General features: G+C 40.0%; 1 protein-coding gene across 2 annotated transcripts in view; it reads left to right on the top strand.

Annotated features, from left to right (window-relative positions):
- Positions 1–27909, top strand: part of ITPRID1 (ITPR interacting domain containing 1) — a 107799-nt gene that overhangs the window by 70477 nt on the left and 9413 nt on the right. For both annotated transcript variants that reach the window (XM_081795052.1, XM_060632848.3), the window contains exons 10-11: positions 24623–24705; positions 25536–26825. In XM_081795052.1, coding sequence (XP_081651178.1) covers positions 24623–24705; positions 25536–26825 — 1373 coding nt within the window. The remainder of the gene's footprint in view (positions 1–24622; positions 24706–25535; positions 26826–27909) is intronic.

Raw genomic sequence — 27909 nt, forward strand, 5'->3', positions numbered from 1 at the left:
TTTTTTTGCCAAAAATCCCACATAATGTGAAGTAGTATGGAGATCAGTGGCTTGAGAAAGCACAAGGGGGAAATCTTCGCTTCCCAGCTCCTTTTTCAGTATCTGTCAGAAGGAAGTTCCCGGTTCTTGTCTGGTGTAGCAAACATCATCCTGTTATGAGAAGCACGAGGCTCTAGAAAAGGTTGGGCAAACAAGGTATCCCAATGGGAGGAAAACGGGTGCTAGTAAGAGGCTTTGAATATTAGGGTTTTTCCTTTCCTAACTGGATCTCATTCTGGTTGCCCTCCTCACCTTGGGAAGAGAGTTGGTATTTCCCCCTCCCAGCCTCAGCCTTCCCTGGGCAGGTTGAAGCCAGAGGTAAGGCTCATTCTTCTTCCTGGGAAGAGAGGTTAGAGAGAGGCACAGAGCCAGAGCAGCTGAGATTTTGATTGGTTTCTCCCGCTGCCAGCTCTCGTCGGCTTCTGGTGCCCACACAGACGTCAACGATCATATCTGACATGGTCTATTTCCTGCAGCATGTGCAATTTGCCCACCTGCATGGCAATCACACAGGTTTAACCTTGATCAGGGTCTGACGCATTAACCAATAGGCTTTAAAATGTATTTTATAAAATAACAACATGGTACGAACTTACAGATACTCTATTTTCATGAAGTGACTTTCTTTTAAAAATGGGTCGAGTTGGTCTATGGAGACTTTCAAAGTTTGTTTTTTATCGTTATTGTTCCTATTATATTGATAGATAATATTGATAGTATAAATTCTTAGAAATAAGACTATTTCAGACACCAGTATTTGCTCTTTGTTAAAACTGGAAAGTTTGTGAGGACAAATTATTACGTCCTCACAGTCCGAAGCCCCTGACAGGCATACCCTGGTTACCTAGTGTCTAGTGTAGGACCTGACATCTATTAGAAGCTCAAAACTGTTCAATGGGTGAATGAGATCAACAAAGATTTCTCAGGAGCTGTAGTTCCGCCTATGATTCACAGACAATCAAGCTCCTCCCTAAAAGTCTGCAACACAGACAGAAAGTCAAGGTGGCCAATCCCCTGAGGCTTAAGTGAAATCAAGGTCACATAGATAAAACCTTGCAAAGATAATATAATCCAGTATCCTAGATTTCTGTTGAACTGACTTGATATGGAAAAAGAGCTTTGAATTTAAAGAGGAAAAAAAGATTTTTTTGTGTCCATCAGACTATCAGTTTCAAATATTTATATCAAATACTGTATTCACTGACGTGTTCGTCAGGGAAATTGAAGAAACTGAAGGTTTATATGGAGATGCTGAATAAAAGATATGGACCAAGGTATTTTGGAAAAGCATTTTTTTCTTTCTGTTTATTTTCCTTTGTGCATATTGCCAACTCTTTCTACATTTTCCAATACCTTCTCAGTATATATATATACATATAATAATTGGATTATAATTGGATTGAATCTTTGTTGGAGTCCCTATTTTTGGAGTACTTCTCTCCTCTGTCTCATGGATGCCTTCACTTTGATGGAGGAATATCTCTAGGAGCTTCCCAAGAAGTATGCTGTTCTTAAAACCAGGTGATTTCATCTCCTTCTAGTTCTGCCCTCATGCATTTTTATTTATTCTTCCATTTATTTTTTATAATAACTTTATTGAGATACAACTTATATACCATAAAATTCACTTTTATAATGTGTACCAATTCAGGGATTTTTAGTGTATTCACAGTTGTGTAACTATTATCGCTAACTTTAGAAGATTTCCATCACCCTAAAAATAAGCCCCATGCCATTATCACTCACTTCTTCATGTCTGATGCCCTCTCTCTCCCTATGAAAATTGATAATCTACTTTTTGTTTCAATGTCTATTCTGGCCATTTCATGTCAATGGAATTGTACAATTTGTGGTCTCTTGTGACTGGCTTCTTTCACTTAGCATGACATTTTTGAGATTCATCTATATTGTGGCCTGTATCCATACTTTATTCCTTTTTCTATTGATGAATAATATTCTGTTTTATGGATGTGACATAAATTCATTTATCCATTCATGAGTTGATAGACGTTTGGGTAGTTTCCACATTTTGGCTATTATGAATAATGCTTCTTTGAACATTTATGTGTAAGTTTTTGTGTAGACATACGTTTTTATTCCACTTGGGTATATACTTAGGAGTGTGATTGCTGGGTCATATGGCAGCTCTGTGTTTAACATTTTGAACAATTGTCGAATTGTTTTCCAAAGCAGCTCTGCCATTTTACACTCCTACCAGAGAGCTGTCACACAGGTCACAGAGTGACAATTCTCCAGGAATGGGGCTTTTCTGGGACTTCCAAATCCTTTCTGCTTCCTCCAATAACTGCCAGAGCTGTTGGCTTTCCCAGCTACCATTGTTCCAAGGTGCTGGGGCGACGATATGGAATTCAGGAAAGGTTCACTGTTCTTGTGTATACCCAGCTACTTTTTTCCTTTTAATTTTTTTAACATTTACTTATTTTTGAGAGACAAAGTATGAGTGGGGGAGGGGCAGAGAGAGAGGGAGACACAGAATCCAAAGCAGGCTCCAGGCTCTGAGCTGTCACCACAGAGCCCAATGCAGGGCTTGAACTCAAGAACCACGAGATCATGACCTGAGCCGAAGTCGGACGCTCAACTGACTGAGCCGCCCAGGTGCCCCCAGCTACTTTTTTCTTGACTATATGTTCCTTAGATTGTTATAGGACTTTGGTTAGTTCTAGAGTTATGAAAGAGTTAATTTTGACAGTTCTTGCCAGTGTTCCTGTTGTTTTTATGGAGTAGGAGGGTTTGGAGGTTATTTTTCCACTATTCTAGAAGTACCTCTCTCCCTTTATGTCTTTGTAATAAAACACATTTCTTTCCTGGAGCTGTAGTAGGATATTTGCAAGAAAAAAAATGTGTGTTCCTTCTAGCATTTTGGTCCAGACCCTACATTTATGTTATTATTCAGGAACAATGGATTTTAAATTTTCTGCTAGCAGAATATCAGGTAGTAAGACACACCAGAAGGAAAGATATTCTTGGTTAAGGCCACCTTTCTTTTAAATTCCCATATGATCAGCAGTCTGTTTTATTTCGGTCTGAAGCCAGATCCAGTGGTTATGTTTATATTTATGTTGTACACCCAATAACACTCTGGACATTCCTGAATTTGAGAAATGGCTCCTCAGAAATGCACATATCATTTTGAACTCTTTATTGTTCTCTGTACAGCATAAGGACATTAGGTTACATTTGTGGCATTCTTGTCATTAATAAGAGCTTCAATATTTTCTAGCTCATGTGTTTTTTTCCTCACAGTCACCTGTGCAACAGCTCAAGCCGTCAGGCTTATTACCTTTTTTAGATGCTGGACGTTGGCTCGGAGGAGTTAAGTAACTTGCCAGAGAACAACCAGTTAATATGCACCAAGGTTAGGAGTTGAATCCAGGTCACCTACATTAAAGGTTAGAGACCTCTTCACTATACCATCCAGTGGCCTGGATCCCAGGTTTTTGATTGTTGTTTAATACAAACCATCTGATGCTTAAAGTACCTATACAACATCCAGGATTTTCTCAAGCATCTAAAATAAGGGGGCTGGGGAGGTGAGTCCATGAATGTTTCCAATAAATTATGCTTTATAAGGGAAGGCTGGAGCTAAATACCTTTGCTTTTGGAGGGGCGGAGAATATAAACGGGACTATGAGGCTTAACTTGAGCTCATCAGCTTATCTGAAAAATAATTCTGCATGCAGGTCTGCAGATTTGTACTTTTTCTAGTAACTTAACAAATATTTACTAAGCATCCATTATGTGTCCAGAGCTATAAATAATACTGACAAATCCTCTGCAAAAAGAAGAGGTGACATACAAAGTAAAAGGTATATATGCCTCTTGACTATCGTGATTTTCTGTTTCATTCAATACTGTATGCCCATATCCTTAGGACATATGCATATCCTGGTACATAATTGGTGTTCAATACATATTTATGGCATTAATTAACTCACAAGAAATTTCAGATATTTTTAAAGGTTATAAAAAGAGAAAATGGGGTAATGTAGTATAGAGTGTCTGGGCACAGGGAGCTATATTATACCGCATAATTAAGGAAGGTTTCCTGAGGAGAGAGTATCAGACACTCTTGTCATCTGACTTGAGAGTAAGTTATGGCTTATATTTTGAAACCTACTTCAGAAGCAACCACAGAGAAAACTCCTGACTTAGCAGCTATGTTTATGCTTTCAGATCACAAGGACTCCTGAAATGTCCTTTCTTGTTCCCTAGAGTAGAATGGCAGGGGTGGATGCCAGACCACACTGGGGTCCATTGCTAATATTTTCCATCGGCCAAGGGACTCAATGGATATTTCCTTTTAGCTATAAGCTGTAGGCTTGAGAGTGTAACTTAGTTCAGGTTAACTTTATACTAATTTTTTAAAGGAGGATAAGATGGCTTCAGGACATATATATTGATTAGCAAAATGGTAGAAGTTACCATAATCCAGAATTCACCCTTAGAAAACAAACTGACAAAGGTTCATTAAACACATACTGCCAATATATTCTCATTTGTTCTTCAGGCATGGATACAGGACTAACTGGAGAAAAGCCAAAGATTTGATACATGTAGGTTAATGGAAAAAGGTCCGATCACATGTAGTATTCGTGTGAACTGCAGTAAGTTATTTGAGGCCCACAAACCTCAATGTTTCCATTTTCACAATGGGCATGATAACATTTACCCAACTTGGGTGATGGGCATTGAGGAGGGCACCTGTTGGGATGAGCACTGGGTGTTGTATGGAAATCAATATGACAATAAATTATATTTAATATAAAAAAAATTCACCCAACTTGGAGTTGTAAGCGTGAGGGACATGTACGGAACATCACAAGCAATAATGGCAAGCAGTAAGTGGTAACTATTAGCCCTATTGTTACCAAGAAGGATTCATCTCACAGATCGTTTGCAAATCCTCTTCTGTTATTTCTACGGACAAAGATATAAAGACATGAGTGATTATCAGTGTATTGTCCTTAGTACTCTTTTAAGGAAAATGAAACATTAACTTTTAAAAAATGGAAATCCTTTCTCTGATTCTTAGGAGTAAAGTATGTGTAACTACATACACTTTAATTTTCAGGTATGATCAAGACTGTTACGAGTAACATACTAGGAATCGAAGTAAGGACCAATGCAAGTTGTATGGTAGAGGTTACTGGGATTTCTAATTCAGTCTTCTGTTAAGGGGCCTGGCTGCTAGACAATGCTTTGAAAGCATGACAAGATGCCTACTCTCCACACGAACATGTAAATTATTGGAATTCTTGCCATTTTCAAGAATTGTGGTTTGTTATCAATATATTAGTAACATCATCTTTAATTGATCATGGCTTTCTATTGTGGCTTTTCTTGATTTTTTAAAAGGTGCATCAATGTTCATTTATATTCTTATTTATCAAGTTCATGGTTAGCCCTTCAGGGCCTAGAGATGACTGTTTATATATCTGGGCTTTTTGCTTTCAATAGTTAGATTTTTTAACATGTAGTTTCCAGAGTTCAGTTATGAATCATCGCTACCATTTGTCTTTGACACTGACCTTGGGGAAAGGTTTGTGTTAGAGTGATTTATTAGGAAGTATTCCTAGAAAAACAAACAAACTAACTAACATAGGGGGACTGAGGAGTGGGACCGTGAAGAGAAGGAGGTAATATACTTTTTAATGCACCCTTCCACAGAGCAACAAAGGTCTAATTTTTTCATCATCTCATTGGTTCCACAGGCACTATCTGTTATTTTAGCCTTGAAAAGAGCTAGTAACTTAAATCACACAGTACATTCCCCAGGTAACTGGAAGAATAGTTTTCAATGGCTTTTTTCTGATTTCCTCTGTGCCCAAAGCAAGAAACAGCATGAGGATTATGCACAAGTGAATGAGACAAAACACGCAAGACCAAAAAGGTTTCCAAAATGCATATGCTGGCAGCATGAAAGCATTAGGTTGTCTTTCAAACAATCGTCAGACTCCCAAACCTCTCCTGCCTTCCTTTTGCCTCTCCACACCTGAGCACTCCATTGATCAATGGAGTGATTTTAATCTTCATGGCTGGTATATATGGTGTGGTTGCCCTGGTCGTATTCCAATCTAGATAATTATATCTCCTCTTCCTCAAGCCTCCTGTTGCTGATACTCTGAGTGGCATTCTTCTTTCCTTTTTAACCAACTGCTCCAGGGCATCACTGTGAGGTGGTAAACAGTTGGAGGGAGCTGCCCCAGAGATGGTTGCACATCAGTGGTAGGTGTGCCGTCCTGGTACGATTTGTCTATCAACTTTGTTCAATATTCAAAACTTGTGGCATCTTTCAGGAAGAAAAGCCTAGAGAAAAAGCCTAGATCTTACGATCATTCCTAAACCCTTAGCAGATTCGAAGCATTGCTCTCCTGAGGATGGAGATAACACCAACAATTAAAAAGTGATAGACCTTTACAGAGAGGGTGATTAATGTAAAGGGGTTTCTCAATATGAAGTATTCATTGATAACCTATCATAAAATTAGCCTTCTGTTCAGGTTACCCACAGGTATCATACCTCCGTGCAGTATTAGGCATTTCTAAGTTAAGCAAGAGGGGCATTAAAAAGCACCCAAGGGGTACCTGGGTGGCTCAGTTGGGTGAGTGTCTGACTTCAGCTCAGGTCATGATCTCGTGGTTCATGGATTCGAGCCCCGCATCGGGCTCCATGCTGACAGCTCAGAGCCTGGAGCCTACTTCTGATTCTGTGTCTCCCTCTCTCTCTGCCCTTCCCCCGCTTGCATTCTGTCTGTCTGTCTCTCTCTCTCAAAAATAAAAGAAACATTAAAAAAAATTTTAAATAGCAACCAAATATACCCAACAATTTACTTAAAAGAAGATGTGTTATCAGCATAACATCAAAACCATCACGCTTTATGTGAAGAAAACTTCATTGTGACTAGAGATAACAGAGTTCAGACAACATTATTTCAGAGAAAACACATTCCAATTGGTCACCTCCATTAACAGTTATTCTCCAGACAAGTTCCTTACCTTCTAAATAATGCAATGTCTCATTTTCTAAAGAAAAAAAAATCACCATACTCTCTTGTCATTTTTCTGGTTCATGGTTGTGTCCCTCCCTCCAGCTCTTAGGGGAGGGACACTACTTTACCTAAAATAATCAGTTAATTTGGTTGAGGGAACAGAGATACAATATTTGAATTTCAGAAAACAAAAATTTGAGTTCTTCAGAAGAAATGTGCTTACATTTACTTCTAACCCTACAAATCACTTCAGGAAAAGAAAATATAGTCCCTTTTCTATTTTAGCAAGGGAAATGGTGGGAAAAGAATTTCAGAAGCACACTTATATGTATTGCTGTTAAAGAAATTCTACATGCTCTTCAGACATTTCCTGATAGTTGTGGCCTCCCCACAATCCTAAGGAAGCTTGGAGAAGGCAGCAGCCCATCTTCCTGATAGACTTTTAGGAATTGCCTTCCTTCTTGATTCTATTAGTGTTACAGAAGCAAGGGCTATGATGTCCATATCCAGATCAAAAGTATATAAATATTTCTCCAAACTTAAGAACTTTTCTGCTTTATGTATATCTTTCTAGTCACTACCCAATTTGTCCCTCCTTCCCCACAACATGACCAATAGCCCATAACCAATAATTAAGGCTGCTCATGGGAAAATGCAAAGAGGGCAAGTTTACAAATTCTTTGGGAGTTCATCTCATGTCCTTTTCTTCTGATATACAACACTGCTGGAGGCATCTGGGTACTGCCACCTCTGGGTACCCAAGCTTCACAAAACTTTTGGTCAAGAACAGGAAGGCACAGAATGTTTCTTTTCTGATCCATAGCTCACTCCTAAGACAAAATGCCTCCAGTAGGCTCTTCTCCTTAGAGAAGGTAAAGAAGACATTAAAAAAGGTTTTCAGTCAAGGGGCGCCTGGGTGGCTCAGCCGGTTAAGGCACCACCTCTTGATTTCAGCTCAGGTCATGATCTCACGGTTGGTGAGTTTGAGGGTTCTCTCTTTGCCCCCATCCCCCACACATGTGCTCTCTCTTTCTCTCTCTCTCAATCTATCTCTCAAAAAATACACTTCAAAAGAAAAATAAAAAGGCTTTAAGTCAAGATAGCCAAAGGGAGGGGTGCCTGGGTGGCTCAGTCGGCTGAGCATCCAACTTCAGCTCAGGTCATGATCTCTAGGTTAATGAGTTTGAGCCCCGCATCAGGCTCTCTGCTGACAGCTCAGAGCCTGGAGCCTGCTCTGGATTCTGTGTGTCCTCTCTTTGCCCCTCCCCAACTCATGCTCTGTCTCTCTCTTTCTCAAAATAAATAAACATTAAAAAAGAGAGAAAGAGGGAGAGAGAGAGCCAAAGGGAGCCAAAGAAGGCCAGAAGCAGACTTTCAGAAACTTGCTTCCTTAATTGGGTTACAATGTAGAACACCATAATTATAGTTGAGGATTAAGACTCACCTACAATTATTCCTATTTTGTGAATGAGGAAATCAATACTCGTAAAGGTTAAGTAATTTGCTCAAGTTCACCCAGCTGGCAAATGTTGGCATCAGGACAAAGCCCAGAACTCTCTGACTCCAAATGGCATACTCTGCCCAGATCCCGTGCTCTAAATAACTTTATTATAAAATGCGCTTTGCTGATGCAGACTGCTTTCTATCAGAAGCCAGATGGATAAGATGGTTTGTCCCACATATCACAGGGGGTGGGCGACACACAGCATTTCAGGATTCACTCTGTACAACCTGACGGCCCATCGCCTTATATATAGCATGTCTGAGAGAGGAAATCCCTCCACTCCCTGTCTCCGTCTTTACCTTTGTCTTCTTCCAATTTCTAAAGTACACCCATGCTGTCTTTAATTTGTATATAGTAACCATAATGTTCTATTAGTTGTTAAAAATAGATTTAGCTCCCTCTCCTTTTCTTCATCTGTAAATACACGTGAGGTATTCTTTCTCCGTCTCCAGAGGCTTTAGTGCACCATGTTGAGCCAATATGTATACTCATGTTAGATATTTAGGGGTGGGATTGGGGTTATGGTTATTTTCAGGCAATCACATTTTTGTCATTATAAAACAAAGGCTTATGACCACATCTCTAGGCCAACCCTCATACTTTACATATGAGGAAAGAAAGCCCCCTGAGGTTAGTAATTTGCTCCAAGTGCCAGTGATAATTAGTGCCAAATCCAGACCCAAGATTCCATTTTGATCTTCAATTCTGATGATTTTTTTTGATTAACGAATTCTCTGTGTAACATGTTCCTAATTTACTCTTTGTTTACACCATATGTGTAGAGCTGAGTTCAAGCAGGTAAATCCACTATACCACAGCATTCTGATGTCAGGAATAAGTTCTGATTTCTCTTCAATCCCTAGAATTTCCCTTAGTGACTGGCACATGGGAAACACACAAAAATATGTATGTTGAAGAAACAGATGACCAAATAGGTTTTTAAATCATGTTCTTAAAAACAGTTAAAAAATTAGAGTAAGCTTTTCTTGTGATGTCTTTTTTTCTTGATGAAACCCAGCATATTTTACTGATTTTTAATTTATCTATTTATTTATTTTTAATTGAAATTCAAGCTAGTTAACATACAGTGTTGTCTTGGCTTCAGGAGTAGAACCCAGTGATTCATCTGTTACATGTGACCCCCCAGTGTCATCCCAAAAGTGCCCTCCTTAATGCCCATCACCACCCATTTAACCCATTGGCCCACTCATCCCCCCCCCCCCGCGCCACCGCCAACAACCCTCAGTTTGTTCTTTGTATTTAAGAGTCTCTTATGGTTTGCCTCCCTCTCTGTTTTAATCTTATTTTTCCTTCCCTTCCCCTCTGTTCATGGATTGAGTTTCTCAAATTCCAAATAAGAGTGAAATCATATGATATCTTTTTAAAAATCTTTTCCTTTATAAAGTTATGTTATAAATGCTTCATCAAAATAAAATGATCTCACCCAAAATTATAACACTATATTTCAGATTCAGCTACGTTAAATGTTAATAAGAAGGTTCTTTATTTACAGGTATTTAATGATGATTAAAAAAAAAACCTTCAGCAAACTTTGCTAAGACTTCTTTATCTACGTATGGCTCAATCTGTGATTTTTCCAGTGTTAAAAGGAACCCAAGTTGATTCTAAAATCAAAGAACAGACAGAAGTTCAAGTGGGTTGTAATCTTGGCAAAAACATGTTCTGCCAAGAAAAAAAAAAAAAAGAATTCAGCCTCCAAATCTGTTACTGTGCATGCATCTTCTGGTTTTCCTTTTGTATGAGCAAAGTCCAGGAAAGAGAATCATAGCAACACATAAAGCAATGGAGTATATTTTGTGTGACTAAAAACATAAAAATTGCTCGTTTGAAATTAGACCAACTGTATAACTCCTTTTGAAAAGTCAATTTGTAGTTGGCCACCCTATCACCGCAATTATACTTCAAGTTTGGGTATATAACCTTATGTTCCCAGAACTGCCATGAATAACATTGTATTGTATTGTATTGTATTGTATTGTATTGTATTGTATTGTATTGTAAGTTTATGTATTTTGAGAGAGAGAAGGACAGCACGAGCCAGGGAGGGGCTGAGAGAGGGGGAGAGAGAGAATCCCAAGTAGGCTCCACACTGTCAGCACAGAGCCCAATGTGCGGCTCAAACCCACCAACTGTGAGATCATGACCTGAGCCAAAACCAAGAGTTGGACGCTTAACTGACTGAACCACCCAGGTGCCCCTGTCATGAATAACATTTTAAATCACCATAATTAGCCTAATTGCCTAAATAGCACCTAATCTGATGCTACTAGGTAGAAATAAGTTTTTCTAATATGTTTTTGCTTGTATTTCACTATTTACAGATCTGCAGTTGTCCTTTTCCTTTGTTATCATGTTTCCCTTTGCTATCATGAACATCCCAAAGGTGGATACAGCAGCTTAATTTGAGTTCCCCCCTGTAGTAGTTATTCAAAATTTCTGTTCTGAATAGCTTTTAGCATTTAAATCCAACAGTTTTCACATGTCCATGAAACCATGCTCTATCAGAGAAGCCAGTGCTGTTGGGGCCTCAGGTAAAGGGACTTAGTTTTAAATGTGCCCCCAAACTCTTGTTATAAGACCATTTATTCTTTGTAAGGACCACTGGCATCCTCAAGGTTCATTCTCAGAACATTACACTGTGAACTTCTGGAAAGGAGAGGGATGATCCTATTCACCATGTATCCCCTGAATCTAGCACATTGTCTAGCACACAGTAGGCACTCAATAGATAAATGTTTGTGGAATGAATGAATACATATAGCAAACTTCTTCTAGAAGGTAGCTAATCATCAGTTTTAAGATTATTTTATTGTTTAGGAGGCATACCTTGTGAATTGTGTGTTTCAAAGAAAACATATGTTGGGAAAGATGTTCCGAGATATTTTTCATTGCTATCAAAATAAATAGAAAAGCATTCTTAGTATTTTTCTTTAGCATCTATGCTATCCTTAATGTGTGGCTTGTCCAGTAGACTAGCTCTTCAAAGCCTGGGCTGCATCTTTCAATTCTCATTGTCCATCCAGTGCCTGGCACAGAGTAGCCAATCAGTAAATGGTTGTTGTTATATGAATGGGAATATATATAAAATAATTCTACCAAAATTTAAAAAGGCTTGGTAGCAGAACAGTAGTAGTGCAAAGAAGAAAAGAAAAGAAAAAGCTGACATGGAAGATATTCTCTAGAGAATCATCAGCATAAACAGGACAAAGAGAAGTGAGTAAATATTACAGATATGGAGGACAATGCCCAATCCTCTGTTCATCTTTTCTCCAAGCTTGAGTGAGTTGAGGTCCCTAAAAACCCAAACCTCTTTTTTATTAAAAAGCATATTAATCAGAATTAACATGAAAGAATATAATGCTATGAGAAAACTAATCATGGCAAGGCATTTTTAGTTGTCGGGTTGATTGTATAGGGTATATCACTCAAACAGGAAAGAGAAAGTATATCAAAGCGTTTGACTAAAAAGAGTTTGAAAAGAAATTATTTACTATGGTGGGCTGGATTGAAGGAACCAGTAAGAGATTGGGAAGTACCCCCAAGACTAGCAAGAGTACAAGGCCATGTCTGAAAAAACAGACAGAATCATGTAACTGGAGCCAGATCAAAGTGGAAGCCTTAGAAGAGAACACCTCACCAAGACTCTTACTAAAAAAGGAATGCAGCCATTTTCAAAAAGCACCTTGAAGGAAGTGGGTGAATAAATACTCCATATTATTTCCCCTGCCCTTCAACCTCCTACTTCTATTTAGCACCTTCCATCAGTGGAACACAAATGCAAGCTTGGAGCATAGACGGGGCAGAGAATGACCTGAGCGAGGCAGTGAAAGTAAGGAAGGGTGAATGGAAAGCACCAGCACACAGCTGGCTTCCCTGAGAGCCCCCTTTGTCTCTAATGCAGCCATGAGTCTCACATCTGTCCCCTAGAATGCAGCTAGATGAAAATCATAAGCCTGATTCTTGAAGAATCTCTTAGTTCTCTAGCTTGGTGAATCTAAATGTTTGGTGTTTTGTTTTTTTTTTTTTCCTTTTTGAACACTGGATTATTACTTTTGATGAAGTAGACTGCCACATAAAAGGGATACTTGCTCCTATCTGAGGATTTGACATAATCATCTGCCAATCAACTGGATAACTCAAGCAGGAATAATGTTTGCTCCCAGACTGGAGCAAACAAAAAACGAAAAACATTTGGACTGGTTGTCTCTACAACTGTGGCAGTCGAATCAGTACAGAAATTAAAAGCTACAAAAAAATCAGCATTACAAAATCTGCAATCCACCCATTGCCTAAGATGGTGATGGGGACATTGTTCATTTTACCCTGGGAACTTCTAATTTTCTATTTTCAAATATAGGATAAGCACTGGATCTAAATTTAAATGTGTCATTACATTCTTCCAGGATAATGAATTCAGGTTTGCTATTAAAAATTGGATCTGTGCCCCTTCTTTTTCGTCTCAGGAATATCTAATAAATAAGAATCTATGTAGACAAAGAGGATATGTAATTGAAACAATACAATCTTTATAGATTCTTAAAAATGTTCTGTTTTAGAAATATGTAATTGAATTAGAATTCTAACCTGTTTCATTCCAAAATTCTGCATGACCAAACCCCTAATTACTTTATTCCACTTAGCTCCAGGCACACTGGCTTCTTTTCTTCTGTGGGTGGAAACATAGCTTGTGAGGGGGGAGGGAGCAGAGAAAAACATCACAAGTCACTCCCTGTGAATATATTACTCCATAGTGTCCTTTTCAACAATTGTCAAGGTAATTTGTTGATATGATGATTTTTAAGAAAATGGTATTGAAGAGATGCCAGAGGAAGCAGTGTGAATAATGCATTTAAAAATACAATGGCTCAGTATTAAAAATACAGTGGCTCAGTCGGTTAAGCGTCCGACTTCAGCTCAGGTCACGATCTCGCGGTCCGTGAGTTCGAGCCCCGCGTCGGGCTCTGGGCTGATGGCTCAGAGCCTGAAGCCTGCTTCCGATTCTGTGTCTCCCTCTCTCTCTGCCCCTTCCCCGTTCATGCTCTGTCTCTCTCTGTCTCAAAAATAAATAAACGTTAAAAAAATTTTTTTCTTAAATACAATGGTCAGACCATGGGACCAATAGAGAGGGGTTTTCGTGCTCACTTAACCTCTCAACAAACATCCTCTTAATAGATGCCAGAAGATAGTGGAGGCACATTTTAAATTGGAATTTGTTGCTGAAGAATTCTATACCCTTTCAAATTGTCATATATTTAGTAAGGCATCATTTCAGATAAACAAAGTCTCGGGAATTATAAATTACATAGGCATAATGCAAATGCCATGAAAATTCTTAGAAGAAACATGACAAAATAATTCAACAACAATATCCTGGATCTAAAACCCAAATCATATCATAGAAAGCTGAATGTAGAAGAAAATAAAATTTTCAGCAAATACAGATTAATTAGGGAGTCAATACATACTGCTAATTCTTAATGTTGCTAATTGTAGTTTGAAATGTTTGCATATTTTAAGTTATCACCAATTTAATTTAAAAATACTCTACATGCTTTGTGAATTACCAGAGGGGAAACAGCAATCATGAAAATATAGTATACTTGGCAAAAGAATAAACATTAAAATTTAATTATATTAATAATACTACCAAATATTAAGGCCAGGAACCAGGATAAGTGTTTTATATTATTGCCTTTAATCCTCACTGAAGTCTCTGAGATAGCTATTTATGGTGCAGTTCAAAACCAGGTCTACTTAAATGTGATGTTTGGGGGTTATTAATATAACAGTAGGATAGCAAATCCACATTATAACTTGTATCCCAGTTTTCACTGATTTGTATCAGCCATTGGTAATGTCGAACTGTTAAATATTCTAAGGCTGAATTCCAGCTCAGCAGAAGAGATTGTCGTGAACTATAAGTGATGCCTATTTTCAGATTTTCATCAAGTATATCACATATTTGCTGAATCAATTCCAGTTATAAAAATAGAAAACATAAAATTACAAACATTGAGACCAAATGCATATCTTATGAAAGTAGTTATAGACGGAATAGTGCATCTAACAAAGGAAAAGACTCAAAAGTCATTTAAAAATTTATCAACATTTAAAATAAGGAATCACAGAAAACCTAAAAGAAAAATGAATGGGCAAAAATATACCACAAAGTATGCCAATGCAAAAAAGAAAAAGAAAACAGGAATGACAGCATTACTATTAGATACTATGGAATTTTAAAAAAAAAGAGGGACCATATAAAAACTTATGAAATAAGTCCAAAGCTATCTTAAGAGGCATAGACATAGTCTTTTCTCTTTTTAGAGACATTAGAATGAAAATAAATTATCTGACTAATGACATTAGAAAATAAATTTTAAAAAATAAGAATTGGGGCTCCTGAGTGGCTCAGTCGGTTAGATGTCTGACTTCAGCTCAGGTCATGATCTCACGGTTCATGAGTTCAAGGCCCGCATTGGGCTCTGTGCTGACAGCTCAGAGCCTGGAGCCTGCTTTGGATTCTGTGTCTTCCATTCTCTCTCTCTCTCTGCCCAACCCCTACTTGTGCTCTGTCTCTCCCTGTCTCTCAAAAATTAATAAATGTTAAAAAAAATTTTTTTTAATAAAAAATAAAAATAGAAAAGTAAGAATTACTATCAATCCAAGAGGTAGAAATCCTGAAATATTAGTAACTATTGCCAAAATTAAAAATTATCAAAAAATTGTATCTTTTAAAATGTGCCATAGTCAGTGGTTTTATGGCTGAGCTCTTTTAAAAGTTTAAGGAAATAATACAATATCAGCTCTCCAAGCTGCTTGAGGGCATAGAAACAGACAGAAACCTACCCAGTTATTTTCCACACAAGTGGCACAATTCTTATACCACAGTCTGAAAAAGAAATGCATGTGTTCACAACCACACACATGTGCACACACACATTATAAGGAATTTTTGGAAAGAAAAAGGCTCACATATATTATGTGAAAAGAAGCAGATTATAAATTGTGTCTGTTATGATTTTAATTTCACAAAATACACCCAAAGACAGGTGCACAAAGAAACTGTGATGGATTTAAAGACCTATAGACATATTGTAGTAATTTTCCTGCATGGCTAGAGTATAGGTGATTTTTATTTTCTTATTGACATTTTTTCATTTTCATAATTTTCTTCACCACCATGTACTACTTCTGCAATGCTAAAAAACAACTAATGGTATTAAGCCAAAAGAAGCAGCTTAGAGAAGCAGCTTCTCTCTCTCTGCATCTCTGTCTCTGTCTCTGTCTCTCTCTCTCTTTTTTTTTTTTTTTTTTTTTTGGTAATGATGAAGAAAGTTCATTCTCACCAAAGAACAGAGGAAAGACTGCTAAGCCTAGAGCAATAAACGAACAGAGACAGAGAGAAGGAAGAAAGGGAAAGAGAGAAAAGAAAAAGAAAGGAAGGAAGAATTCCCAGGTAGCAAGAGGTTGAAACAAAAATGTCGAGAAGGCACTCATGGAAGTTATAAAAACCTTATGTAGAAATCTTGATAGGATAGAAACTCCTCCATCTAAGCCTGCTGGCATAGAAGGAAGAATCAAATTGCTTCAGGAATATTTGCCACAATCACGAATGTTCTCAGCCATTTTTCAGTTCTAGGATCACAGTCAAGATAAATATAAGCTCTGTGAGGGCGGGTACCTTTGTTGATGTTGTGCAGGAGTTTCTAGAACAGTGTAGGATCCCGCAGGGGCCCAGTGAACATTTGTGAAATGAAAGAATGAGGGTTTGCAGTAGAGCACCCCCTGGCTCTGTGTCGTGGCCTCTTCTCTTCAGAGTCTTCTCAGTGGCTTGGCCCACAGCAAGAATGGGTTTCAAAGCCAAAGGTAACACCAACAGATTTTAGAATGAAGATCAAAATCATCTCGACAGGATTAGCCAGACCAAATTTCACAAGAAAACAAAATAGAGACTGATCTCAGTATAACTCAACTGGGAACCCAACATCTGACTAGACTAACCCTTGGGCTGTGTGGATAGGAGTGAAATATTCAGAAGTAGGCAAAGGGGAATCCTCCTGTGCTCCATGTTGGTCAGACCACATCGCACCTACTGAATCTAGTTCTGAGTCCTGGATCGTATAGCAAACATTACTGGGTAATACTTATTCAAAAGTACAAGACAATGGCTTGAAAACTCTGCCCTGTGAGGGCTGATTTAAAGGATCTGGGGATATTTAAGCTGAGGAGGAAAGGCCTGGAGAGTACAAGAGAGCTGTCTTGAGGAAAAGGGGTTAAACATGTTCGGTATTACTCCCTAGAGCAAACTATGACCAAGAAATGGAAAATGCTAAAGCAGATTCAGCTCAATATAAGAAGCATTTTATAAAAGGTATGATATGCTCTGACTCGATAGAAGTAGGTCCCTGTCACCACAAACGTGTAAGCACTAGCTAGATGGCCATCTGTAAGGAATGTTCTGGAAGGGATTCCCACATTGGATGATAGGTGACACCATTCTATCTTCCAACCTGGAGAACTGACTTTTGTTTGCTCTATAAAACATTTAAAATTCATTTTTAAAATGCCTTTGGGGGAACACAGCCTCTGGAGTCCAGACACTTCACACTGTCCCTATTGTCTTGCATTCTAGATGCTTCACAAGCTTATGCCATGCCCAGCTCCTGAGGCATTTAAGTTTGCATAGTCTGTAATGTCCAGTCCAGTTCCAAGATAATTGGCCTCTGTGACTCAACCTCACCACAGAGCTGTCACAGAATTTTCTCCCACTAGGAGGCAGAAGGGAGGGGAACACGGCAAAGAAATCAGTGAAGTATAATAGATCCATGTAGACAGTGAGCCCCAATTTAAGGCTGAACTATTCTGCTCTATACAACTCCAGCACATGGTACACCCCCTAAAGACTCCTTTTCTTTTCCTCCCTCCCTCATTTATGTTCCAATTCCATAGACTTCCTTTTTCCTGAGCCTCTAGGAACTCAGACTACATTGAGAGTAAAACTCTCTACTTAGGATTCAGAAGTTATTATCAGCTCAGCTCAGAAAAGCAACCCTTTGAGTTGACTTTTCTGACTACTTTTAGCCATTCCAGAGACTCGGGGCGGGGCCCTGGCTCCTCTGTTCTGTGGTTGGTGTAATGCTGCCACCTGCTGATTATTCAGGCAAAGTGCCTGAGGCATCTGTCTCCTGGCGGGCAGAAATGTTTCAAACTTATTAGGCAGTGAAGCAGTCTTACCCAGGCAGGGTCCACCCACCTGGGAGGGTAAAATCTAACTCTGTGAAGACAGTCCTGTGCTGAAAAAAGTAATTTCTAACAAATATTAATATTAATAATGGTACATATTAATGATATTTATTAATATTATTGATTTATTAATATAATTTATTGATGATATTAATAGTGACAGAATTCTAATTGGTAATGTTACTCTGTCACAAAAATTTATATATATATATATATATATATATATATATATATATATAATCTTTTACATGTACAGAAAGTCTTCAAGTATTCGTGTATCCAACATGTATTATTAAATATTACCCTCATCACAACCCACAAGTAATCTATCATTACCACATTTATTCTTTTTCCCATGATGAAACATTCAGAGAGCATAAATGGCGTGCCCTAGATCACACAGCTAATAAATGAGAGAGTCAGAATCTGAATCTAGTAGATCTGGTTCCAGATTTTCTAAATGACTCGGTTATGGGACCTGTATGGATCTCAGTAACATATGATGTAGTGAAGTTAGCCCCCTTGAGCTATGGGATTGGCAGAGTGGGGGACCCAGCAGTCTAAAAGGGGCATGACAAACCCATAAGATGGCTGATGGTGGTTTGGAACAGCATCCCTCCCGTAGTGGAGGGTTTGAATAATAAGATCTAGCTAGGAGAAAAAGACTGGTAGGTAGAGGTAAGGTGGGAAGTCAAGGCCCCAACCTAGTGAATTACGGAGGAGCTGTAGTTCTTGGGCATATTAAGAGTCTGTGGAAAATTCCATTGTAGGTGATGAGACTTCTAAAGTTCTCCCAAACCTGGCCTAGATGGTTTCAGCAACTGAGCTGGGTTGGCCTGGGGGTGCTGGTAGTACTTCCATCACTCCCACCAGAGGCCAAACTGTCTTCCCATAAGTCTTGCTCTCCATATCACTTATTAGGTGTGAGGACATAGGAGTAACAAACAAACACATTTGAATTTGTCTGTTTGTTTCATCATCTATTGATCTATTGTAGCCACCCTGGGTGGGGAAGTTTCTCACCCTTTGTATCATTTAATTGCTACAACCTTAAGGGAATATTTAGAATTTTGCAAACCCAATTTCAAGATGTTTATTGTCTAGTTGCTGAAAAGGTGGTTTATAGGCAAGAAAGATTTTTAGTTTTCTGAAGAAACTAAACCATCTGTAAACTGGCCCACATTTTGCTTGGTGACTCTTTCTAAATGATTCAGATGCATATATTTGACTTCTAAAATACAAGATAAACAAGCCTCTATTCCTGGGAGAACTATGCCCAATTCCACCATTTGATCTCACCATCAAAGAAAAACTCTCAAAATCTGGTTGTTTCACAAATACACTTAAATGAGTTTCAGAGGTTATTTTTGTTGTTTTTGTTTGTTGTGCTTTAAATTAACTGAAGGTAACGGTTATAATTTTTAAACATCCATCTTAGAGGAAATTACTCTTTTTACCTTTTAGAGGCCCTTCATGTTAGTGGTTGTTTATTTCCATTTGGACCAGATTGATATGGACCAACCAGCATATGGAGGAATGAACCCCAACATAGAATTTTGTTCTAGTACTTGAATGCACAATTTCATCTTAGACTTGTAAGAAGAGGAATAGCAACCATTTTATATGAAGCTTATACGCAATAATAGTAATTGGTTAGGGATTATCTAGTAAGTTCAAAGACTAATGATGTACCTGGAGTCCTTCACAGCTTGCGGTGCAAATCTTGCACCAAAACATATAGAAAGAGGAAGAGGTTCCAACTGTTTTGTCCGTCCTTCAGCAAGGTTCAACCCAGCTATCGAATATCTCTGGGCCCTTTAACGTTTACATGGTATGAGGACAGAGAGTGAGCGGTAAAAATCAGTCCCTTCTTGCTTTCTCCTGTCCCATGCTCTGTCTACTGCAAAGTGGTTCTGGGGGCTAAGTAGAATGTGGGTCCCGAAGCATGTAAACTGGAACAGGAGTCTTGTGTAGAAAACTCTTGACGATCAGCCATCCACTCTGGAGGGCTAGTCAGTGGAGAGGCCCCAGCCAAAGTGATCAGGGCCCTTGGGTGGTACCAAAAAAGTATTTGACATTCTGCATTGAGAGTTTGAAAGGTTTCTGCCCTAATCATCATTTATTTCATACCCATAGTTGATATAAGAAGAAAAAAAGGTGATTTGAAAGACAAAACTAAGAGCCTAGAAGACTAAAAAACTAAAACTCTAGAAGAGTTTTAATATTGGTTGAGTTAATTATAACAAGAGCAGTGAAGTCTTAAATATTCTACCATATTCTGTAAATATTACACAAGTAAATTTCCTATAATAAATATACAACAGGTATACACTATTTCCTTTGTCAACAAGTAAACAAGTATTCTGTTACCCAGGCTAAGGTCTCTGTAAAGATTGTACCTCATAGTTAAAGGGAAACTTCACAGGGAGTTCCTTCCATATAAACTACTCAATTTTATAACAGGTGATTGTTGGTTCGTTTGTTTTACTCTCCTAGGTCTTTGTTATAAACCTCACACTACACTGTTAGTGTGTTTTGTTTAAAGAGTTAGTTGTTATTTTAAAAGATTTAGAGAATTAAAAAAAGTCTTTAAAACTTACCTGCACCTTTTTTTCTTGCAGCACTGTAATGATGTCACTCCACTGTCTTCTCACTTAGATCGTTTCCAGGGAGAAACTCTCTGCCTTCCTTAACTTTGTTTCCTTTGTGTATAATGTGTCTTTTTGTTTCTGGCTGATTTTAAGACTTTTCTCTTCATCATTTGTGTTGGAAAATTTCACTTTGATGTACCTTGGTACAGTTTTCTTCTTGGTATATATTTCTTGTGCTTGGGGTTTGTTGAACATCTTGAAAGAAACTTTTTTTTGAAACATTTCTTCCAGTGCACCCCCTCCTCTTTGGGATATTCCAATGACCTACATGTTCCATTACTTGGCTTGTCCCATGGCTCACAGATGCTCTTTTGATTTAAAGAAATTTTTCTTTAATCTCTGCTTTTTACACTTGATCTTAGCAAAAGGCTGAAAGCTATAATGTCTATTTTGTATTAGGGATACTTTCTACTGCTATGTCTTCAATTTCATGTATTTTTTCTCCGGCAATTTCTAAAATGCTGTTAATTCCACCCAATATGTATTTTACCTGAGACATTGTAGTTTTCATTTTTGGAATTTCTATTTGGGTATTTTTTAATATCTAGCAGTCTCCTCCTTATCATATTTAATCTTTCTTCTAGCTTCTTAAACATATGGACCATAGTCAGACCATTATCCTGGTAGGTGATTCTAACATCTGTGTCAGTTTCAGTTTATTGGGTTGTTTTCCTCACATGGGTCATACTTTTCTGCTTCTTTACATGCCTGATATTTTTTGTTAGATGCCAGATATTGTAGATTTTACTTTGTGGGTGCTAGATATTACTCTATTTCCATAAATATGCTTGAGCTTAGGTCTGGGACACAGCTGAGTTACTGGGAACCAGTTTGATCCTTTCAACTCTCACTTTTAGGATTTGTGATGTGGGGGAAATTGGTCCTCACTCCTGAAGTAAGACCTTCTGAGTACTCTGCCTCACCAGTGCTCTGAGAATTGTGAGGCTTGGGAATCTGGCTGATGGAAGCATTGCACTATTCCAGGCCTGCATGAGTGGTAGGCACTGTGTCTTCTAATCCTTTCCAGTGATTCTTTCCCTAGTCTTTGGTGTTTCCTCAGGAGCTGATCAGCCCCTCTGGTAAATACTAAGGGGGGTTTCTGTGAGTCATCTCTTTGTGAAGATCTCTCCTCTCTTCCACTCTTCCCTGCAAACTCCAGCTGGCTCAGCCATTCCAGACTCTTAGTTTTATCTTTTCAACTTAGAGAGTCTGCCAGGTTCTGCCTGGGTCTGCCCTCCCTCCCTACACCACAGCCTGCAAACCATCTCAAGGCAGGAAGCTGAGTGATCATAGGGCCCACATTATTTGTTCCTGCCTTTCAGGGACAGCTACAGCCATTTTTAATTATCTGATGCCTGTACTCTTGAAACCATTTTTTCACATACCTTGTCCAGTTTTTTAGTTGTTTCAGGGGAGGGAAATATAGTTCTTATTACTCCAGCTTGCCAGAAGCAGAAGTCTTCTTTAAGTCTATAACCAGAAACCATTTTCCATGTTTTACCCTTAACTATAGAATAAGAGGTAACAGCAAGGTCAAAGACATTGTTTTCTCAAATTTTCTCCCATCACTCTAGGTTTAAGCTATTAAAAACTTACAGTCTCATATTAAAGGGCTAGTATCCAAAATCTATAAAGAACTCCCCAAACTCCACACCCAAAAAAACAAATAATCCAGTGAAGAAATGGGAAGAAAACATGAATAGACACTTCTCTAAAGAAGACATCCAGATGGCCAATAAGCACATGAAAAGATGCTCAACATCACTCCTCAGCAGGGAAATACAAATCAAAACCACACTGAGATACCACCTCTCGCTGGTCAGAGTGGCTAAAATGAACAAATAAGGAGACTATAGATGCTAGAGAGGATGTGGAGAAATGGGAACCCTCTTGCACTGTTGGTAGGAATGCAAACTGGTGCAACCCCTCTGGAAAACAGTGTGGAGGTTCTTCAAAAAATTAAAAATAGATCTACCCTATGACCCAGCAATAGCACTGCTAGGAATTTACCCAAGGGATACAGGAGTGCTGATGCACCTGTACCCCAATGTTTATAGCAGCACTTTCAACAATAGCCAAATTATGGAAAGAGCCTAAATATCCATCAACTGATGAATGGATAAAGAAATTGTGGTTTATATGCACAATGGAATACTACTTGGCAATGAGAAAGAATGAAATCTGGCCTTTTGTAGCAACGTGGATGGAACTGGAGAGTGTTATGCTAAGTGAAATAAGTCATACAGAGAAGGATAGATGCCATATGTTTTCACTCTTATGTGGATCCTGAGAAACTTAACAGAAGACCTTGGGGGAGGGGAAGAAAAAAAAAGTTAGAGAGGGAGGGAGGCAAGCCATAAGAGACTGTTAAAAACTGAGAATAAACTAAGGGTTGATGGGGGGTGGGAGGGAGGGGAGGGTGGGTAATGGGCATTGAGGAGGGCACCTGTTAGGATGAGCACTGGGTGTTTTATGGAAACCAACTTGACAATAAATTTCATATTAAAAAAAAAACTTACAGTCTCTGATTTTTAGATTTTCACTTTAATGGAGGCTGAATTAAAGAATATGGAGTTTATAAACTTAGATTCTACAAAGCTAAGCTTCTTTCTCTTTACTCTGACCCCAGGATGGGATAGTTAGAATTTGGGTTGGGGCGACCACCTCTGGAACCACATCTCCACCAATTATCTCTGTTCAGACAGATGGGCAGTTAAGACTGGTGGGAGAGAGTCCTAGAAGGAGATGAGGTGCTGCTACCCTTATTAGCAGGGCTTCCCTTGAGGGCTGGATCCAGAACACTTAAGCAGAGGTTGGACTGCTTGTTTGTGTGCTTTTTGCTTTTAACTCCTCTGCAGCAGCTAGTGCTTCAAGCAAAGGTAAATTCCCTGTTTCTCACTTAGATACCAAATAGCCAAGCATGACATCCATCAACAACCCCACTCCCCAGACCCACACCCAACCTTTCTCCTAGGACAAATGAGGCTCCTCTTTCTGCTTCTTGTAGAAGAAGGGCTATTCTCCAAATGCCCTCTGCCCAGGTGACTTCCTCTTCTAACCCCATAAAGCATTTCTTATTAAAGAGCAGCAAAAAAATCCTACAATTTAATCTTTAGCAAGTTGATCCTCTAGTAGCCACCCATATCCCCCACCCCCGCTAATGTAACATATCTATGCAAAAAGTTCAAATAGATTTAGAATTTCCAGACGCTTATGTTTACAAAGTTGTTATCTGCCCTCACTTAACACTGTTCTTTCTCTGCCCCTTCCAGCCTATTGCAATGACAAGAGAAGCAGTCTAAAACATGAGCACAGACTTGTAGTCATAGAGAGTCCAGATGAAGCTAGCTAGGTTCTTATCTAACATTTCGTTAAAAAAAAAAAAAATAAAGAAGATATACATGTCTTAGTCAGTTAGGGCTGCTATAACAGAATACCACACATTGAGTGGCTTATAAACAACAGAAATGAATTTCTCCTAGTTCTGGAGGCTAGAAGTTCAAGATCAAGGTGCTGGGCCATTTCAGTGCCTGGTGAAGAGCCACTTCCTGGTCCACAGATGGTCACCTTCTCACTGTGTTCCTGCATGGTGGAAGGGACAAGGGGGCTCTCCTCTCTGGGGTCTTTTTTATAAGGTACTAACTCTATTAATGAGACCTCGGCTCTCATTTCCTGATCACTTCCTGAAGGCCCCACCTCTTAATACCATCACCGTGGGGGTTAGGATTTCAACATATGACTTTTGGGGGCCATAATATTCAGTTCATTGCAAAATATATACACACAGATATATACATTTTGTTTGTTATTGTTTTATCAGCGTGGCATTTAAGATATACCCATTTCCTGCTGGATTTTCTACCCCTTAGTCAAGACGCATCACAATCATTTGTTATTTAGTTTTAAGAGATGGTAGTTCTTTTTACTTTATTTCATGTTTTTACTCCTTGTATCAGGAAACCAGTGGCACAATTTTCCATAGGCCCTCTGACAATCGATAAAGTAAATCCTTGTAATTCCCTCCTTCATCTACATTTCTGCATTGGGCATTTATGAGGATCTACGGCATGTCGGGCACAGAGGGGGTTTGATCTCAGTCCTGTTGACAGCCTATTTCCCTTCACTTACTCCAGGCCTCTTTATTTCTTTCCACAGGTGCCACAGTGAACAGAGAAAACAGCTGCCAGTCTGACAGCAGCGGGTTCCTGGATGAACCACCAGAACCACTGCCCCTGCAGGTAGAAAGTCCCTGGAGGGCTGGAATAGGAGTAAAAAGAAAGATAAGTAGATTACACGCTGCCACATTTGGAAAAGAGCAACCAGCCCTTAGAAGATATGCACCCTAGGCACCAAAGGGACAGGGGACGATGAAGTCACAATAAACAAGGTGCCATAGGGACACCTGGGGGGCTCAGCCAGTTGAGCTCAGGTCATGATCTAGCAGTCCTTGAGTTCGAGCCCTGCCTCGGGCTCCTTGCTGACAGCTCCAAGCCTGCTTCAGATTCTGTGTCTCCCTCTCTCTCTACCCCTCCCCCACTCAACACTCTGTCTCTCTCAAAAATAAATAAACATTAAACAAATAAAAAAAAAAGCAAGGTGCCATAAAGCTTAGCATTCCTTTCCTTTTTTTTTTTCTTTTGACTTTGCTAAATAAGGAAGGTGAGCCTCCTAGAGAGAAGGTCCCAGTTAAAGTAGTAAACTAACATAAACCTGAATTTGTAACCCTGATCTCCTGACTCCTAAGTCAATGGTAATGATAAAGAAACGACACACACATTTTTTTTTTTTCCCAAGAGACAGAGACAGAGCGCGCGTGTGTGAGCTGAGGAGGGGCAGAGAGAGAGAGAGAGAGAGAGAGAAAGAGAGAAAATCTAAAGCAGGGTCTGCAGCTCGGAGCCAGAGGTGGGGCTCAAACCCATGAACTGTGAGATCATGACCTGAGCCAAGATGAAGAGTCAGACGCTTAACAGACTGAGCCACCCAGGTGCCCCAGATGCACCCACTTCTTAAACCGAGTGCTTCCACCACCCTCCCGACCCATTTGCCTTTATCCTGGTTTCTCACACAGATGCCTTCCTTGCCAAGCAGCCAGAGTCCTGCTGAGGATGGATGTAGACAGCCGAGGGATCAGAGCCAGCATGCAGTCTCACCCCAGGGCTGCCAACCAGAGTCAGATGAGTCTGATTACAAGGGTACGGTGGGCACATCCTTTCCATATCAAGGCTGGAGTCTCTTGGAAGAAAAGGCCTCGATACAAATGGCAGAGAAAGAGTCTCAGTTTGAGGATATGGAGGAGCCACCACGGCCACTGACCCCAGATAGTGCCCTTCACAGGACCACCAGAGGGGGAGAGCGCTCGGGGAAAGGGAGCCAAGTGAGGCAGTCCCCACCCATGCCCCCAACTGAATGTGAGACTGTGGTGGGCACAGTCACCTCTACATGTGATTGTCCTCTGGGGTTTATGGCGACCCATATCGCAAAAATGAAGGACGGGTTGCTGAAGCCTGAGGGGCCTGGGGAAATACATGTGCAAAGCCACTGCTGCGAGTTCCAAAGATCACCTGGAATTGAACCTGCTCACAACAAGTTCCTCCATGTTGACTCTGAGGCCCCAACCGAAGAAGAAGGCAGTAAAACTCATTCTGACACCAACAGTATCTTACCGATGGGAGAAAGTCCACCACAGCACGTCCCCAGGCCCAGTAACATCATGCCCTATACAGTTGACCTCATTCAGATATCCAAAAAGTCCATTCCCCACCTAGGCACACTGGCTGGAGATACTCCCCAAGCAAAGCCAACATTTAGTGCTTTGGGTCAAATACCACCTAGGGCAGAACCTGAGATGGAAAACCTTCCTCCAAACGCTGACTCAAACACTGTGAGCTCCAAGGCTGTGACAGTCCAGATGTCCTCCAATCTGGCATCAGCTGCTCAGAATGCTGTGGCTCTGGGGACTGATTCTAAAGGAACCACTTTAGAATGCACTCTGTGTGACCCTGTCCCCACAACAGAACCAGGACTGGAGACAGAATCAAGACAGTGCAGTGATGTTTCCATTCAGACCTATATACGTGAGCCTAGGCCCTGGCATTGCTGTTCGGCCCCAAGTCTCACCAAATCTGCCTCTCTAGACACAGGCTTCCCTCGTATCTACCCAGCTGGCATCAGCCATGCCGTACCCGCTCACTGCTGTGTCTGCTGTCATCACTGTTCGCACTGCCACTCAGAGAGGCAGAGCCCCAACCCTGTGCCCTCAGCCTGTAGGCACTGCCCATGCTTCCATAATCATTTGGAGGCCCAGTTCATGAAGACTTTGAACGTCCTTCAGGACACTGCAGTGAGGGAGTTGTGTTCTGTAAGTATTCATCTCTGCAAAGACGGGAAGACAGATGGAGCGATACCACGTTGGGGATAATGTTCAGGCCTCCTGAATGCAGGCACTGAGGGCATGCCTTTCTATCTCAGATCATGAGTAGTATCTGTAAAGTGTTTTTTTTTTTAATTTTTTTTTTAACGTTTATTTATTTTTGAGACAGAGAGAGACAGAGCATGAACAGGGGAGGGGCAGAAAGAGAGGGAGACACAGAATCCGAAACAGGCTCCAGGCTCTGAGCGGTCAGCACAGAGCCTGATGCGGGGCTCGAACTCGTGGACCGTGAGATCATGACCTGAGCCGAAGTCGGACGCTCAACCGACCGAGCCACCCAGGCGCCCCTCTGTAAAGTGTTTTATAGCTTACCATATATGCCCTCAAATTTCTTCTTATCTGATGCGTCCAATCAATCACCTTCTGAAGTAAGGAGGCAAATTTCATTATTAATCCCCATTTACAGAGGGATCTAGAACAATGAAGTCATGTGTAAGGTTATAAACAGTAACGCATCTGTACCTCATCTCCAATTCAGTCTGACTGAACAGTTCTCCGTCCTAAATTCACTTAGCTGAATAATCTAGCACAAGGTATGAACGCTCTCTGAGCCTGTTTTGTAAAATAGGGAGACTGTTCATGCCACCAACACAGGCTTGTTTTAGGTTAAGTGAGAGATTGCTTGTGAAGCACTCAGCACACTCAGGCACTCAAAACAGTGCCCAGCACACAGAAAGCCCTAGAAAATGCTAATTGTATGGCTGCTTCTGAGACATAGCATGGGGGGAAGCTCAGAGCCAGGTACAGGATAAGGACTGGCTCTGGAAGCCAGGCAGGAAGACACTGATTAGAACGAGGACCACCGATTAAGCCTGGGCCACCTCCAGGGGTGAGTGACCCTCCATGCAGACAGAGCCCTCCTCATTTCTCTAGCTGGTGTTAACAGATGACCTTGGGCCCACGTAGACCCAGCTGTGTGGAGAGATCTGGCAACTGGAAATAGACCTTTCTCTTCACTTGACACTATGAGACATCAGCACTTCTGCAGAAAATACAGGGGTTTTGCATCTCA

The sequence above is a fragment of the Panthera onca genome, chromosome A2 (assembly GCF_046562875.1).
Source record: "Panthera onca isolate mPanOnc1 chromosome A2, mPanOnc1 haplotype 2, whole genome shotgun sequence".
In the NCBI taxonomy this organism is placed as follows: Eukaryota; Metazoa; Chordata; class Mammalia; order Carnivora; family Felidae; genus Panthera; species Panthera onca.